This window comes from Misgurnus anguillicaudatus, chromosome 6 (assembly GCF_027580225.2).
Source record: "Misgurnus anguillicaudatus chromosome 6, ASM2758022v2, whole genome shotgun sequence".
In the NCBI taxonomy this organism is placed as follows: Eukaryota; Metazoa; Chordata; class Actinopteri; order Cypriniformes; family Cobitidae; genus Misgurnus; species Misgurnus anguillicaudatus.
The window spans coordinates 2,803,925-2,821,926 of record NC_073342.2 but is presented as its reverse complement, the minus strand read 5'-3'; the positions used below and the strand labels follow the sequence as shown (position 1 = coordinate 2,821,926).

The following is an 18,002-nucleotide window of genomic DNA, read 5'->3' as shown; positions in this document are numbered from 1 at the left end:
GAGTAAAATATAACCTTATTCACACAGCACGTTGGTCCCAGAAAATATCCATAAATTGGCAGACAGGCATTTGTGTGAACACAAACATGTGCCATAGATGTTCTGGGATTGTTCCAGGAAAGAGGACCTAGTACCATTACCGTAACATACCTGGAAAGCCCTCTTTGTGAACGAGACGCAGAAACAATGGCGCAGTTTTTAAGTTATGGTTCAGCTCTTTAAAACAAGGGTTTTACAAAGGTTGGCAAACTGTACTGAAGCAGAGATCAGGGAGCTCGTCACTATCCACACTGAAGCAGAGATCATTTAGCAGCATAACAGTTCTAGCGTGTCAGGCGCTCACATGAGCTTATATTAAACAAAATACATGTGCGTCATCGCAACAAGATATACCGTTCAGCTCTATGAAACGGAGGTTTAAATGAACATTTACATTCACGATGAGAAATGTCTGCAAACTGGACTAGGACAGAGTTCAGGGAGTTTCAAATACCCACTTTGAAATTGGGTTAATTCAAATCATGTGCATACTAGAACAGCGCATAACGCCTTCCATTATAGTCTTATCATAAACAAAAATGCAGTCTTCCGCAGAGAGAAATAACCAATAATAACAAACCTTCAGACACTGTGGATAAAACCTATCAAGTGCAGGACTTTAAACACATCATGTGTCTTTACGGCATAAACACAGATTCCAGAAAATCATTGACAGTGTGAATGAACCAAAAATCAAATGGTCCTGGACCAAGTTTAAGTATAATATGAATGGGCCCTTCTTCAATGTATTGTGTCTAACAGATACCAAGTTGCAAAGTTTGTCTCACCTGTGGGCCACAACACTTAGTTCTGTCCTAGTAAACGCCTTAGTCCTCGGTCTAGATCTCACCCAAACACTGTAAACGGAGCAGAACAGAAATGTTAATTTGTAAGTAGAAATGATAAGTGGACCCAGATTTGTTCAAGAATGTATTAAATGAAATTAACATGGTCTGCTTTGTCTAAGATAAAGGATAAAATGCACCGTTAAATAAAATACATTTTAAAAGGGTTGAGTTGTCTGAACCAAGTCATCTTGTTGCTTTGACGTTTTTGTTTTAGTTTATCTTTACCCTTCTGATTGTTAACAGCACACATCATCAGTAATGTTCAATTATCACTTTAGGCATTACTTCATTATTTTATTAATGTTAAACACACCTTCAGGATCGTCAGTGTACTTAAATAGATAAGACTGAGCAATGTTGATTGACCACCAGGGATTTTGATCTGTAACTGAATTCAGTCAAAGCAACAAGATGCTTGTCTGATGACTCGAATGAGTTAAAGGATTACTCCTCCCACTAAAATGAAAATTGACTGATTATTTACCATCATCCCATCCAAGAAGTTATCTATTACTTTTTTAACAGAACACAAACACAATCAGAGTTATATTAAATAATCTCCTGGTTCTTTACATTTATATATTGTATTTATATTTTTGCTTTATAATGGCATTGACTGGGATCAACGTTTTTCAAAGCTCAAAAGTACATCCATCCATCACCAAAGTAATCCATCCACAACCCAATGGATTAATAAATGTCTTCCGAAACGAAACCATACGTTTGTGAGAAAAACTATTCATATTTATAGCTTTTTGTGATAGAGACAAGACATTTACAAAGTTAAAAAGACAATTTAAATATGGCGGCATGTGTTTTCGCATTGGATGTTATGTATCTCATGACTAGTCGTAATATGAATTGTGATGAAACACAGTAGAGACACATGAGAAACAATGCGATTGAGTTGTTGTAGTCTGTTTACATTGCATATGCATCATAACTCGCTTAAAGCTTAAAATATAAAGTTTTTCTCACAAGCCTATCATTTTGAATCAGAAGACCCACTAGGTTATATATGGATCACTTTAATGATGGATGGATGCACCCCTGGAACTCCAAAACATTGATGCCCAGTAAATGCCCAGTTAAGCATTGAAGAACCAGGACCAGTGGCGGACAATGACTTGATTTTCCGAGACAATGCAATGCGAAGCTCATCCCAACATGTATGTAGCCCGTCATGTGTGTTGTTCGTCATTTCAAAATATGTGTTATGCCTATCGCACAAACCCATGTGAATCACATGTCATGACAAAACAAGTGCCTGCTGCACACACGTCTGAATGGTTTATGATAAAACATACCTGCATTATCTCATTCGTAATCAGAGTTTAATGTTAAGTGAATGTGTTGTGTGTATTTTGTGAACGTGAGCATCTCTTTTATCATAAACGGTTTTGACGCGTGTGCAGCAGGCACCCCCCTTGACAAGACACGCGATGCACATGGTCTACATGACGCAACAAACACATATTTTTGAAAACACGAGCAACACACATGACACTCTGAACACTTATTTTGAATTCGCACCCCTCAGAAGAGCAGTCACGTGCCGCCACTGGCCAGGACAGTATTTAATATAACTCTAATTGTGTTTGGCTAAAAAAAGAAAGACAAACATCTTGGGTGACATGGGGTTGAGTAAATAATCCTTAAAAGCTAAAAGTTTATGTAAAAATTATAATTGTATCATTTACTCACCTTCCATGTTGTTATAAACTTGCCAAAAATTCTTTAATCTGATAAATGATATCATACAGTTGATGGTACCCATTGACTTCCATAATAGGAAAAATAAATTTTATTGAAGTAAATGAGCAGCTGTGTACTTAACATCATTTATCAAAATATCTTGTTTTGTGTATATCACAATAAATAAAGTCATGCCGGTTAAGAACATAAACAGGGCCTGTGTGATCACTAAAGCACAATGAAAGACATGTAAAGCTATCTTACCTTGAAATAAAATTTGACACGGACTACTGAAAATCTAATGAATCCAAAATACAAAAAATAATATATCACGCACAAACATTAAAAACAACATTGCAGTATAGTGCTTAGTATAATGTGTTTTAAATAAGTAAATTCAACTTACATTATTTGTATAGTATATATCAGTACAGTGATATGCACAAGTTTGGGCACCCCTGGTAAAAAAATTCTGTTAATGTAAACATTTAAGCGAGGGGAACATGAAATGATCTCCAGAAGGCATAAAGTTAAACATGAAACGCACATGATTACCACTGTATGTAGTCCAGTGCTGGCATCGTCTGAAGTCCTTGCAAGGGCCGATGTCATCTTTCCATTTGTGTTAGGTCATCTGACAAAGGCAGGATCCAGACTGCAGCTCACATAATTGCTAGTAGACATAGAAAAGCAAATTGAGAAAATTTGCATGACTGCTGTTCATAGCTTTTTAGGTAGTGGATAGTTGTGATTATTAAGTTATTTATAACCTGAGGCAAAGGTTAGTGAATGCAATTATGTGTATGCTAGACAGAGCTGTTGCGTTTGGTCGATAGAATCGGCGGTGTCAATTTCAACGTCGATAATTAGTCAACATAAATATTGTGTCATCACGACAAAAATATAGCCTTTTCCCCTTTGACATGGCAGATTTAAATGCAGATTAACATTCACAATGAGAAATATCTGCAGACTGGACTGAAGAAGAAATCATGGGGCTCGGCACTATCAGCTATGAACATTCACCAGCATAACAAAACAGCGTGTAACTCAGTGCCTCCCAATCCTGGTCCTCGAGCACCCCCTCCCAAAAACTTATTTAAAACACCTGATTCAAGTTATCAGCCTCTTTCCAAAATGGTAAACATGTCTCCCTAACAAGCTGATGAGTTAAATAAGGAGACATCTAAAACTTTTTTGGAGGGGGTGCTCGAGGACCAGGATTGGGAAGCACTGGTGTAACGCACTCCTTTATGATCTTATCACAAACAAAAACATACACGTGTGGTTTCTCGAGAGAGAAATCACGGATAAGCAAACTACAGATGCTACAAAAAAAAACAATCCAAGTGCAAGACTTTAAATATGTCATGTCTTTATGGCATGTGTGTGAAAGCACAAACAAATTCAGAAAACTATTGGCAGCGTGAATTAACCAAAATCAAATAATCCCGAACAACTCCCGGATGTGTTCTCTGTATTTTTTCCATAATGTGTGTGTGTGAAAAGGGCTACAGACATTAACCATTCATTGAAAGCAAGTTGTCCATTGAACCTTAAATGTCCTTGTCAGTATTGGGAAAGCGGTCCTGACACAAATATCCTCGTCATAAGAGATGTACGGTGTACTGTCTCGACTAAATATGGAGTCCTTCTTTAGGATCTCTGACTGCCGCACTCTGATGTTGTTCACCTGGCGTGTAACACAACAACCCAAATTGTCTTCATTATCCCAGGCACCTGCACAGAAACATTGAGAACACAAGCTCCAGGGAAGCAGTGAGTGTGCGTCTTACCTACACCTGATGTAGTGTGTACATGCCGGGCGATGGAGGCCCCGGTGATCCCAACATAGCATCCGGTCTCATGAAGGGGGAGCAGTTATAAGTGGTTATCTGAAAAGCCTGAGGCAATGTGGGGGGAGAAGTGCTGGCTCGTGTCTTCCACTGTCGGTTTGCTGGCATTGGAGTGAATCTCATCTGGATAGGCCGCATCCTAGATGTACATGCCCTGCACAGAGAAACAGATGGCTTAGAGGTGGCATGTCCTTTCTCCGATAAAACTAATATGACAGTATGGTTAAGATCAAAAACACTTAGGGTTAAAGTCAAATAATAAAAATGTCTGTAACAGCTGGTTAAAAACAACTTACAGCAAATTATGTTGTGATCTGTTTTGCAAAGACATAAAACATAACAATTGAATATTACAGATTTACATAAAAGATTTCCAGTTACACCCACTAAAATGTCTTGAGGTGTCTGTCAGTGAAATACTTACACAGCAGTGCCAATGACCTGTTTACACACAAGAGAGGAAACATATATGAGGGAAATATTAGCTGAGGGAAATATTAGCCAAGGAAAAAGGCAAGAAATGTATTCAGTCATTTCCAGCCCTTGATGTGTTTAAAATACACAGTATGGCAAATGACTATGATATGAAACACCTGTTCATAAAATCACTGTACATTTCATACATCTGACATACAATAACGTAAATCAGATTGCACTGTGCATAACAAAATGGTTGTCAAAGAATCTGAACTAACTTACATAATGTCTATATTAAGTTCATCGTTTATATAGCAACAAAAACACAATACTGAACAAGTGAAAGGTATTTAGATTGATTTCAAGTACCACATTTTTGTCATAGTTAGACGAGAAATGACATTTCTGTCCTCAACGCTAACAACATTACCTCTAGTCGGTCAGACTATACATAACAACAAGCTGACACGTATTGTTTTACAGAAACATTTTAGAACAACAAAAATTAATGGAAATTATAATACACAAACATGTTTGCAAAAATGCCAAGTCTGAATAGCGCTGCAAGTACTACAAATGTTACTATGACTTTATTTGCTGTGCTGTAGTAGACGGAGTGCCTTATACTAACTTTTAAGAGTCACAGACATTTAATATAAGATTTTTGTCGAAAACTTACCTGAACCACGGACGCTTGTGAAGTCAGCTCCCGCACTTTTTCCTTGTTCATGGCAAGACGAGACTGGAGTGGCTTTGCGTGTTTGAGTTGACGTGGAATTGTTTGGTTGATGAAGGAGGGGAACACAAAACAATGATACGTGTAAAACAAGCCAATAATCCCTTATTTTTCCTCACTTCCCCAATTGCATTTTCTCTAACTTACTTGAGTATTAACGGCGGCTGGCAACCAGCGTATGTACATTACTGCCCCCTTCTGCTTCGGAATAATGGAACTTAGCAGCTGTGTGTCATCAAAAGCAAAGAAGGCGCTGCTATTTTATTTATTTTACTTGTATATTATATTAAAACATTTACATTTACTTAACGGATTCCATTTTTCTTCACTTATTATCATTTACTTAGTTCTTGTACATACTTACACCCATAATGTCGCCTTTGCTCTGGTGGTTGCAAAGGGTGGAATAACTGGGCACACACCAACAGAGAGAAGGAAACAAGCGCGGCATCGGCCTCCGGTATAGTTATCCGACCCAAAGCCGACGTAACAGACAAGCTTGATGAGCGGGAAATACCGTTGACTTGACTGAAGATTTGGCCGATGCCTGGCCGATACTTATTAGATGTTTCAAATAATGAGGCCGACGTACGCTCTTGAGCCGACGTCGGGCAGACGTACGTGTGCTGTCTGGGCACTGATGTATCTCTGGCCCCCATGACAAACTAATTGAATAGCCCTGTCGTAGACGCTCAACACACAATCATATTCATAAATAGTAAAGAAATGAAATGATATTAGGCTATCAGTGCTGCTGTCGCTCTTTCCTATCGCTTATTTTAAAAATGAGCTTATGATCAATAAAATGCAGCTTACATCTGCTGCTTTTGGTGACGTGAACTCTGGCCTACATTAAGTCTCATGTTTTTAAGATTATCTTAAGTACTAAAGAAGAATTTTTGGTATATTATGTACAAAACTGGTGTGTGGAAATAGGACACTTTAAAGGGATTGTTCACCCAAAAATTAAAATTATTTAAATTACAATTCTAAAAAAATTTAATAAGAAAACACTGAACATGTGCAGCATAGCTGTTATAGTTGGTTCTAGGCTAGCTAGAGCGGGTTATCTAGGCTTGTGATCCCTGTATTTACATAAAATGGTCTGTGCTAAACCCCGGATGTCCTTCAATGCTGGAAACACCCCTGGTTACAAGCCTGTATACATTTCTGTGTGTGTGTGTGCGTGCGTGCGTGTGTGTGTGTGTCAGGAATGCTTTCACGTAGAGGTTGACCGATATGGCTTTTTCTCTGGCCAATGCCGATATTTAGAAATCAGGGCAGCTGATGGCCGATATGTTAGGCCGATTTTCTATATGTACATAATTATCAAAATGTTCTCATCATTAGAAGATATTTTAAATGTAAAAATGTCACTATTTAAGTCAAAGTCTTTTAAAAAAATTATGACTGGTCTTTCTGAAGAGTTTTACAACCTCCTCTGCACCATGCATTTATCAGACACAGATATTACCTGACACTCTTCTGTCATCATCTTTGATCAGTTTTTTACCATGGCTTTTATTGCTTTGTAGGATAAAATCCTTATTTGGTAGACCTGATAAAATATTTATTCATCATAAAGTTAACATAGTAATAAATGTCTATGTTTTTTAGTTGAGACTGTTATTTAGGGCAAATCTTTCTAAACAGATTTACATTCTCCTTTCTGAGGCGCTATAAGTGACTGATTGTGCTGACAGTGACGTCTTGTGAGTTTAGTGTTGGGACAGATCTGTTGTTTCAACCGTTCATTCAAACGAATCCGTTCAAAGGAGTCAGTTCGCGAATCGGACGCATTGTGTTGTAATCCAGGCTGAGCAGCGCAAAACTGTAAACAAAGTGTTACTGTAACAACACGAAAAACATGTCCTCGGTGGATATGATTTGGTCTTCCGACCTTTCGCCATCGAGTCAGTTTTGTTTTGAGTAATAAAAGCAGGGAGACAGTTTAAAGACAGAACTGTCTCCCTGCTCTCCAGTAACGCATAACTTATGTTGTTATGCAGTTTTAAAATTCAAAATACGAACATGTCTGGATGTAGCATTTTTTTGTGGAGGGAGGTGCCCTTTTTTTTAGGTTAGAGCAACTGCCCCTTAAAATTCCTGTGCACGTCCCTGATGCTTAGTTACTGTTGAACGGGAACACGATTGATTGCATTATGCTGTCAATCACTGAGTGAAATATTTTTTTTTATGGTAAATTTTAGAGAAACAGTTGTTACAAGTCTGTATACATTTCTGTGTGTGCGTGTGTGTGTGTGTGTGTGTGTGTGTGTGTGTGTGTGTGTGTGTGTGTGTGTGTGTGTGTGTGTGTGTGTGTGTGTGTTTTTAAAATGTTCGGGCAGTTCCGGTGTAAGTTGCTTGAGAAGATGAAGTCACAGATCCATGTCGTTCGTCCGCCATATTGGAAACCTTAAAGTTTCACAGGTCACAAATTTTGTCCAAACTTCACGAAATTCCACGTACACGATCCTTGGACCAAGCCTCACAAAAGTTACTAGAAGGATTTTTGATTTTCGGAAGCGTTTGCCCGTCACAGGCCAAACTAAATGTGCGTGGACGCCGCCAAAACAGGAAGTAGTTTATATCTCAGGAATGATTTCACGTATTGAAACCAAACTTTGTACATGAATTTCGGTCTCCAATGTGAGGATGCACAACATCAAAAGAACAATTTTTTTCCTAAAATTTTACGCTGCCAAACAGGAAGTAGTTTATATCTCAGGAACGCTTTTACGTATTGAAACCAAACTTTGTACATGAACTTGGGACTCCAATGTGAGGATGCACAAACTAAATCGGCGGCACCAGAGCAAGCACACTTTTGCAGTTCGTCCCGAAATGCATTTTCTAGTTATATTTTTGCTTCAAAATTAATGCCAACCCTTAAAAACCCGTTAACTATATTTTTAAAACAATTAAACAAGACATTTATTTAAAAAATGAAATGAGTTGGAGGTCTTTGCTGATTCGTCTGCGTTTGATCGGATTCAAGACCAAACGGAGATGCACTGCAGGCAGGTAGGATTTAGAATTTTTTTAAGATCTTAAATACGTCTTGTAGAGATATGGAAGACGCATTATTTAAAGACGATCGTCAGCAGATGTAAAGATCTTTACAAGACGTATCTGAGACGTACGTGTGCTATCTGGGTAATTTTGAGATCAAATTTAAGATTTGGATGCATGCATTAAAAAAAACTTGTGCGACCACCACCGCATGCGACAAACAGACCGGAAGTGATATATTTTAGTGTGTTTCAATTAAAACACTGTGTGCAAGGTAAAAATCATTAATCCTTTTTTGTTTAACTTTATCATCAGTAAAACTTGAATCCTTTAAAACGATTGATTACTGATAAGTTGGCTCTTGTGCATGGGCGGAAATCCCGGGGGGGTCGGGGGGGACAGGACCCCCCCTATCTGAGGGTTGTCCCCCCTAAAATATCATTAAAATATGTGTTTTGAAAATATTTTAATGATTTATAATACTTAAAATAGTTGTGTAAGAAGTGAAACAATACAAATGAAAACGGAGCAACAACAAAAAACGTTTTAAACATTTTGATTCCCCCTCCCTTGCCTCACAGTGGTTTGGTCCACTGCCCGCGCCCCTTTTACCTCACCACCGACACACAGTCCGGTAGAGAAGAGACGGAGCCGACGCGTTAATCAGCTATATACCTACAATACAACGTTTCCCATCACTTATCAGTTTATCCTCATATGTTTTAAAACTGGACTATTTTGACATGAACATATTTCGTTTTCTGAGAACAGAAGCAGATAAACGATCAAGAAAACAGTTTTATGCATTCATGCAGAGGTGAAAATAACAAATTACATTTACTCAACTTGCTGTAACTGAGTTTTTTTGTGTACTTTTACTTTGAGTAGTTTTTAAAATCTGTACTTTACTTTTACTTAAGTATGTTTAAAGTATTGTAGGCTACTTCGCTTCAAGTTAAATCATATCCGTTACTGAATAAAAAAAATAAAAAAGTAAGGTGATAAAGACGCGCCACGGATGATTGATTGATGGGCTGATTGATTGATGGGCGGGGGAACGCGCAAAAAGAACCATGGAGAGGGACGAGACAGGCGCGGGCTAATGCAGACCCTCAATGCAATTCTTATGAAAGAAACCCCTGGCCATTGACGCAAAGCGATTGTTTCATTCTAATGGGTTCATCCTCTTGAGTACGGGTTTGAGTTTGAGAATTGCCGATCGGGTTTTAACCGCTAATTTGCACGACCCGTTTTTAATATGCGCATTATCTTCCGAGGTCTAGCAGCTTCGCGTCAAGTCAAACACAACTTAAGAACGTCCTCGAGACTGCGCAGATCATTAGACATTGCAGAGAGAGAGAGCGCGAGAGAGAGATTGAAAGACATCAGGTACACAAGGTCTGGGAAGCTATAGAATACAATAAACGTGTAAAGGATAAAAGTATTATGGCACTCATCTCATTATATGCTCATTTATGTATATAGTTTAATAACATAATGTATGTTACCAGCAATACATCAATTACAACCTTACTATAATGATTGTATTTACTAGCTGCTGACCTCATATTATTTTTGCTTCAAAAGTGCATAACTCACCTGTAAAAATCATTAAATAATTCCATAAATGTTTCTTAGTTATAAAAAAGCTTTTAATTTTATTAACTTTTTGTTATTGCACTTTAATTGTAAAGATGTTTAAAATTAAAACATAGTTTGAGATGTATACATCCTTCCTTCTTGAACTAGAAACCTCTCCCCGCTGTAAAAAAGTAACTTTTACTCTTAAAATTAAAATGACTTACTTTTTACTTGAGTAGATTTTTAGACCAGTAACTTTACTTTTACTTAAGTAAAATATAATTAAAGTAACTTTACTTTTACTTAAGTAGAATATTTCATTACTCTTTTCACCTCTGCATTCATGTGTATTAAAATTAAATTTGCGTCCGTTCATAGAGAAAGAGAAACGTTTTCTATCTGTACACATTTCCTGGCAAGTACAATTTTGCCTGTATTATTGGTGTCCCCTTCAAAAATTGTTCTTGAAAAATTTTATGTTTATTGTCCCCCCCAACATTTAGATGAGATTTTCGCCCCTGCTCTTGTGCTAGAATGAGCTTCTGTCTGTCCTTTGTTGGCACGAATTTTGTGAAATTTCAACTGCCACTAGGGGGCGAACTCCGACAGTCTGAATGTAGTGTACAATAGAAAGGCATTTTAGCCTATATATCTTCAAAATATTAAAACAGAAAACAGACTGAGTATATGTTGTCAATACTTGAAATGTAACAATTTATGAAAGTTAAACATAAACAAAAGTATTTAAGAGCTTTGCATTACAGTTAGGGCTATACAAAAATACGCGTGTTGATTATTGTGTGCAATGTTCATAGTTGAACTATTAACATTTGGCTTTTGCAATGTTAAACTGCAATTGTTTTGAAAAAAAAAAGACTTTTCAAATAATTAAATGGCAAAATACTGGATACAAGATGTTTTTTGAAATTAGTTTTTTTTATAAACTATAACAAAAGGTAACATAAACAACATAATTTATAACATATAAAATAATATATATATAATAGGTAAAAGTAAAAATGTATAAAAGGTTAAAAATGTAAACGTCCCAGGCCTGCATCATATTTACATTTTTAAAATCCGGCCTTCAAAGAAGAGTATTGAAGACCCCTCGCTGCTAAAAAAAGCAATAGACACCATCACAAAAATTCTATTGGTTTTATTGGGAATTTTATTGGTTCTAATGGAATATGGCCCAAAACACAATACAGTGTAGTGGTTTTAATGGTAAAAGCTAATGGTTCCTTACTAAACTGTCTGTCTGTTTGTCTGTCTGTGGATGAACTCCAAACAGTGTTTTAAAATAGTGTGTCTTTCAAATAGAGAAAAATTTTGTTTTTCATCACTCCTTTCACCTGTAAGAACACATTTTTAGTACTGTTTCCTTGAGATTTTAGGACAGGTACCTTTTTACTCTAAACACTGCATTTTTTGGAAAGTAACAGCACTTTTAATTGGGTATGATTTTTCAGTACTCTTTCCACCCCTGTTTCTGCAACAGGTATACGATATATCGTTTTACGTTTATATCTTGATTACATTCTTAACAGTGTATCATAATAGTGGATAATTAAATAAATTTCTCGTAAAGTAATTTTAAAAGGTCAAGGTTTCTTTTTGTGTGGACATTTTTTCATGCGTTTCGTTCAACGTAATAGATGTGTTGGTGCCTCCACCTGCTGGAGCTGTTTGAAAGTGCAGTTAGTTCACAGTTAAAGACCGGGAACATTACCAATAAATCACAGTTTTATTTTAATTGTCGCTCTTAGGGACATAAATACCCATAAAATCAATGTGCATGCGTGTGCAGGTAAACTTATCGAGATCCCCTATTAATAAAATGAAAATACAAAATGTAATACGCTGTGATTTTAGCCTAATATTAACCTGTTTTTTCTTACATTTTTCAATGTACCATGAATATGTATTACAATTAAAGGTTAAAAGGATACGTATAAAATGAACGTGTTTTTTTAAGTGGGGATCGTTGAAATTCAGTGTGACATCAGAGCTGAGAGTGAACCGGCGGCATTCCAGCAGCCTCGTCAGTATCAAAACATACCAGTTTATCACAGCAGCACGGAAGTCACAATTCTTCCCCTTTGTTAAACTCTTTGGTTTGTAATGGCGATTGACTGAAAGGCTCCTCTTCATTGAAGGCTGTTCGCGAGACCGCTGTAGCCCACCAAACTCATCTCACCTGGACGCGCACGCGCGCCAACTTTGGCGATGGAGCGTAAATTAGGTCACAGGAGACAGGTGAGATTAATATCCATAGCAGTAACAAAGACTTTTGTTTAGTTACACACATAACTATTAGCCATTCATAATTTTAGTTCAAGTGTCAAGAAAATGTTTTGTATTTAAATCACGTCTGGACACTTTTTAATTTTAATTCAGCCTTGAAAAGATTATATTAATGATTAGCTTAACAAACACTATCAGAGAATTGTAGCCTCATTCATTGTGTTGCATTGCATACAGTGAGATTACTGCAAGTACTGAGACATTAAAATATTTGAATACAGGCGCTTGTCACCTTGAGCTACCATGGTCAAACTGTATCTATGCACACTGTATCAAGTATCACATGTTGTCTTGTCTTACCAAGACCAAAACATTTGCTATTGTTGCTGGTGTGTGTGGAATGTAGCTTTGAAATATAAAAAAAAATGGGTGGGTTTAAAAATGGTTATAAATACACAACTTATCTTAGTATATGAACTTTAATTTAAAACCAGCCCCTAAAATGCAGAAGCAAAAAAAAAAAATACTTTTTTATTGAAGAATGGCGACTAAGACTAGGCACAGTTTTACAAATCAGCTTAGTCAGTTGAATGAAAGTGGAACTATATTAAACTAAACTTTCCAAACTATGCACAGGGTTTTTTCCCCACTGTACTTTTTCTCATTTATTTGCTTTGGCAGTTAATAATACCACAGCATAGAATAAGAGTGCTTCCAGCTTTGTGGTTTAATGAAATAGAAAATACTCTGTCTATCATCCATCCATCCGTTCATTTATACACATTGGTTAACGCAATCGTGTGGGAGTAGTAGATTTGCATAGACACTTTCATGCAGCCAAGTGTAAATGGGAAACTGGGATGTGCGTATCAAATAATGAAAACATTGGCTGGCTAGTTTGCAGAGTTTTGCACAGGAAAGCATCGCTCACATAAAGCGGGCAGCAATGACATCCAGGTTTGAATATGAGATCTGACTTAAGTTTATTGTTTAGTTCTTCTCTGAACTTCATGTCATTTGTTGTTAAAGGGGAGCATTGAGCTGTTAGAGGCGATTGGAGTTGTAAATGAGAATGGCATTGTAAACCCATCTATGCCACCAGTGGTAAGACCTGTAACACATCACAGCCCACAATAACAATATAAAGTGATTAGTTTCTGAATAGTTGATGAATAATGTTAACTGAGTATCACAGACTGTCACAGTCCTGTCTTGTATTTGAACTTCTGTATTCTTTTGTCCATGTTTGAAGTTCTGTGTAGTTCTTTTGTTCATTGGTCCTCATACTGGTTGTTTTCCAGGTGTGTCTTTTTATCTTGTTTACCCATGAACAAATATATCCCTAGTGTTTCCATTTTTTTTATTGTGGCATGTGGACGTTTCTAGTTTGGAAACTAAAAACAGAAAGAAACACAAATCCAAACCAGAAACCAGCTGCTGGTGGTGGTGTAATGGTGTGGGGGATGTTTTCTTGGCACACTTTAGACCCCTTGGTGCCAATTGGGCATTGTTTAAATGCCACGGCCTACCTGAGCATTGTTTCTGACCATGTCCATCCCTTTATGACCACCATGTACTCATCCTCTGATGACTACTTCCAGCAGGATATTGCACCATGTCACAAAGCTCGAATCATTTCAAATTGGTTTCTTGAACATGACAATGAGTTCACTGTACTAAAATGGCCCCCACAGTCACCAGATCTCAACCCAATAGAGCATCTTTGGGATGTGGTGGAACAGGAGCTTCGTGCCCTGGATGTGCATCCCACAAATCAACTGCAAGATGCTATCCTATCAATATGGACCAACATTTCTAAAGAAGGCTTTCAGCACCTTGTTGAATCAATGCCACATAGAATTAAGGCAGTTCTGAAGGTGAAAGGGGGTCAAACACAGTATTAGTATGGTGTTCCTAATAATCCTTTAGGTGAGTGTATGTAGCCTGCGTCTGAAAGCTCCAAAATGCTATCTCGGTAGCAGCATCCCATATGAAGGCACGTCTGAATCCAATGTTGGGTTTACTTTCTGACTCCTGAGATACCTTCATTGTCCTGTCCCACATTTCTATTCTTGGACGTGGACAGGGAATGTGGTTGGTCGAACCTGGTCGAGTTTAAAAAAATAAAATGGCGGCAAAGGAAGTGGCCGGAGCACAAATTTTGTGTAAATAAAGTTATTTTTGCACTTTTGACACCTTTTTGTAGTTTTTAAATATGCGATTAGTTACAAAGGCGCGCTCTGTTTATACTTCAAACTGAATTCCATTTTGCTGCGTATGAAGTGTGTCTGAATGCATTTCTCTGAGCTGCCTTCATGCCTTCGAAGTAGGGATGCTCCGATCGATCGGCCGCCGATAGGTATCGGCCGATAACGGCATTAAATGACTCGAATTTGCAGATCATGAAAATAACAAATCGGCTGCAAAAATCCTGATCGGAGCATCCCTACTCCGAAGTCATTGCCTTATGAGTGGCAACAAGTCAGCTGCCTAAGCTTTCGGACGCAGCCATATACTCATCATGGGTAAACAAGATAACAAGACACACCTGGAAAATAATCAGTATGGAGACCAAAATGTACTGGGACTGGGAAAACACCAAACAGGACTGTGACACAAACAATGTTTCATAGTACAGTTCTCCAATTATTTTAATTTATGTCATAACATTTCTTTGCTTTATTTTTTTCAAAAGCGTACACTTTTTCCAGGTTTAAATAGTTTAAATTAAATTATTTGAAATAAATGTTAAACCCCAGACTGTTAGTATGTTGTTACTGTAGGCTACAATATATAAGCTTAGGCTGTTTCAAATCACAGACCAAGGAATGTCATTATCATCATATATAAACTATAGCTACAAGTTGTATTTATTTAAAACAGGCTACATTTCTTCAGCGATATAGTAATATATTACAACTGGTGCCTTTTTCTCTCCAGCCGACCCCTCTGTCATTTGATTATGTGCTGGTTGCAAAAACCTCTGGTGGTGAGGAGAAACACCACAGTGGAAAACTGATAGCTTTTATTGATGCTTTGAAAGCCAAGAAATTGACGATACGTGTAAGTAATAGTTTCATGGTAATACAGATCTAATACTTTGGTATAAAAATATAATACTCCTGTTTAATATAAAAGTGTAATTATTTTCCCCATAACTGATTATTTTTAATGCTTTTACTACAAAAATTATTGTTTATGTTGCATTCTGTAGTAATCATACAGTTTTTGCTTGCAGTTAAAGCTATAACAAATATATAAAAATACATACCTTACATATTGTGTAACTACAGTGGTTGGTATATTTAGTAGTGGGGTGTTTATTATACCCTTTCAGTTGTATTTGTTTATGAAAACATGATGTATCAAAGACCAGCGGCAGAACGATACCAAGTGGTTTCCATGGTGACATGAATTATGCTTTTTTGACAGAAATTCAGAGATGATGAAAAAGTGTATTTTTGCATCAGAGCACCAAAAGTGATCTTTGAGACGTACAGGTATCTCCTAAAAGTGTCTGATGCCTGTAATTGGAGTTGTGAGCAGCAGGGTACAATACCTCAATCAACCAGGTAATACATAGTTTTAGGGGCCGTTTACTGGCTTCAACTGAGGTGCCCATGAGGAACGTTTCCCCTAATTGCTGCGTAATGATAAGTCACGACTATTCGTTTGCAAAATAAAAGTTTTTGTTTGCATAATTATTATACACAGTACATCAACAAATATTACCTACTGTATATATAAATACAAACAAACACATTTATTTATAATTTTAAGGAAAACATATTATTTATATATGATATCAATTATATGTAAATACACATGCAAATATTTCTTAAATATATACATGCACGTGTGTGCACTTATATATACATAATTATTATACACATTACACACACATTTAATATGTAAACAAAAACTTTAACTTTCTGCAACTGATTAGTCGTGACTATTTGTTAGGCAGCTCTACTATATTCATGGCTAGAACTGGTTAATCCAACCACAGGTTGGGGAGGGGCAATTTGGCATTTTCAATTCACCTAACCTGAATGTTTTGGGAGGAATAGCCGGAGTAAACCCACACTGACACAGGGAGAACAAACTTCACACAGAAAGCCCACTCGACTTAACCAGGACTCAAACCCGAGACCTTCTTGCTGTGAGGCAACAGTGCTACATAATACAACATTTTGAACCATGTAATCTTTTTAATAGGGTTGTCATTGTGTACATGAAAAAACATTTTCCTTTTTTTATTATATCAATGTTGTGCAAACATAGCCTTAGTTTAGTTTAGAGCTTTCAGTTGTGCTTTATAGACAGCAAAACACATAACATAATGTATACATCCAAAAAACGAATCAGTTATATTTATTACACAAAGAAATTGCTTCACTAAAACATCTTAAGAACAGGTTAGCCAAGTTAAGCAAGTTTCTATGGTGACGAACACCGCTTAAAACAACCTACTTTCATGGTACCCAAAACTCAGGGTTGACACAAACTAGCCATCTAAACCAGATTCATGGTACAGGCCCCAGATCTTGTGTTTAATGAACAATCTGTGAATATGGAACAGCATAAAACATGAAACAGCACACACATATGCACATTTAATATGGGTATTTATACACAGACTATCAAAGTGAACAAGGGACACACAGTTAGGGTGGGGCAACAATGACAAAATTACAAATAAACATGAACCGGGACTACTACAGAAAGTAAAAATATTAAAGACATGTCAACCAACTTAAAACACAGATTCAAGACATACATTTAAATAATTCAATAGAAGAGGTCATTCATTATTGCTGTTACTGATTTACTTTGTTTCAGGATTCGTATTGTTGATTTTATACTGCATCACACTAGCATTAATTCAGACGGTGAGTAATGCATCTTGCTCAACTTTTTACATACTGCACATTACTCAATGTTGATGTCTAAGCATGTGAATGATTGCTCTAAAAGTTAATAGCAAGTCTTTCCTCTACGTATTTTTTAGGTGTATCAGAATATCTGCCAGATCTCATGAAACAAAAAGTTTTTGAGACTCATTTCTGCTTACATGAGGTTAGCACGCAGCCTTTTTTTTAAACATGTGGCGCACACACACAGCAGGTCCATTAAATGCTAATGAGTTGAAAGGGAAGTTTGTGTGAGCATATCTCTAGGTGTTAATCACACGTATGTATTAATATTCACATTTGACATATTGAGAAAGCAGCACAAAGGAAATTGTTAAACAGTGATCTAAAAGAAAATGTAGCTTATTGATCAATTACAACATAAACAGTTCCATCAATTCCAATAACAAAGCAAAAAAAAAAAAAAAAAATGAAAACTTTAACAATTTTGAACACTTTGGCATACAATGAAAGTAAATGGTTTCCAGGGAATATCCTATATTCAAACAAATACCACAGAAGTAGTAATTTGACTTCTAAAGTGTAGTTTTATGAAGACAGAAATATCTTCGTATGACTTTGTGGGACAGACAACAAAATGTAATTTCACACAAGAAAATTGACATTGTTGATTTGTGAACTAAGAAAGTGCTTTGTT

General features: G+C 36.8%; 1 protein-coding gene across 1 annotated transcript in view; it reads left to right on the top strand.

Annotated features, from left to right (window-relative positions):
* The first annotated feature begins 12,174 nt into the window (after positions 1-12,174).
* LOC129434147 (anoctamin-9) overlaps positions 12,175-18,002 on the top strand; it is a 32,991-nt gene continuing 27,163 nt past the window's right edge. Inside the window, exons 1-6 of the mRNA XM_055193021.2 lie at positions 12,175-12,443; positions 13,461-13,535; positions 15,372-15,494; positions 15,864-16,003; positions 17,274-17,323; positions 17,443-17,510. Of these exons, the coding sequence (XP_055048996.2) occupies positions 12,414-12,443; positions 13,461-13,535; positions 15,372-15,494; positions 15,864-16,003; positions 17,274-17,323; positions 17,443-17,510 (486 nt within the window). The 5' untranslated portion in view covers positions 12,175-12,413. The remainder of the gene's footprint in view (positions 12,444-13,460; positions 13,536-15,371; positions 15,495-15,863; positions 16,004-17,273; positions 17,324-17,442; positions 17,511-18,002) is intronic.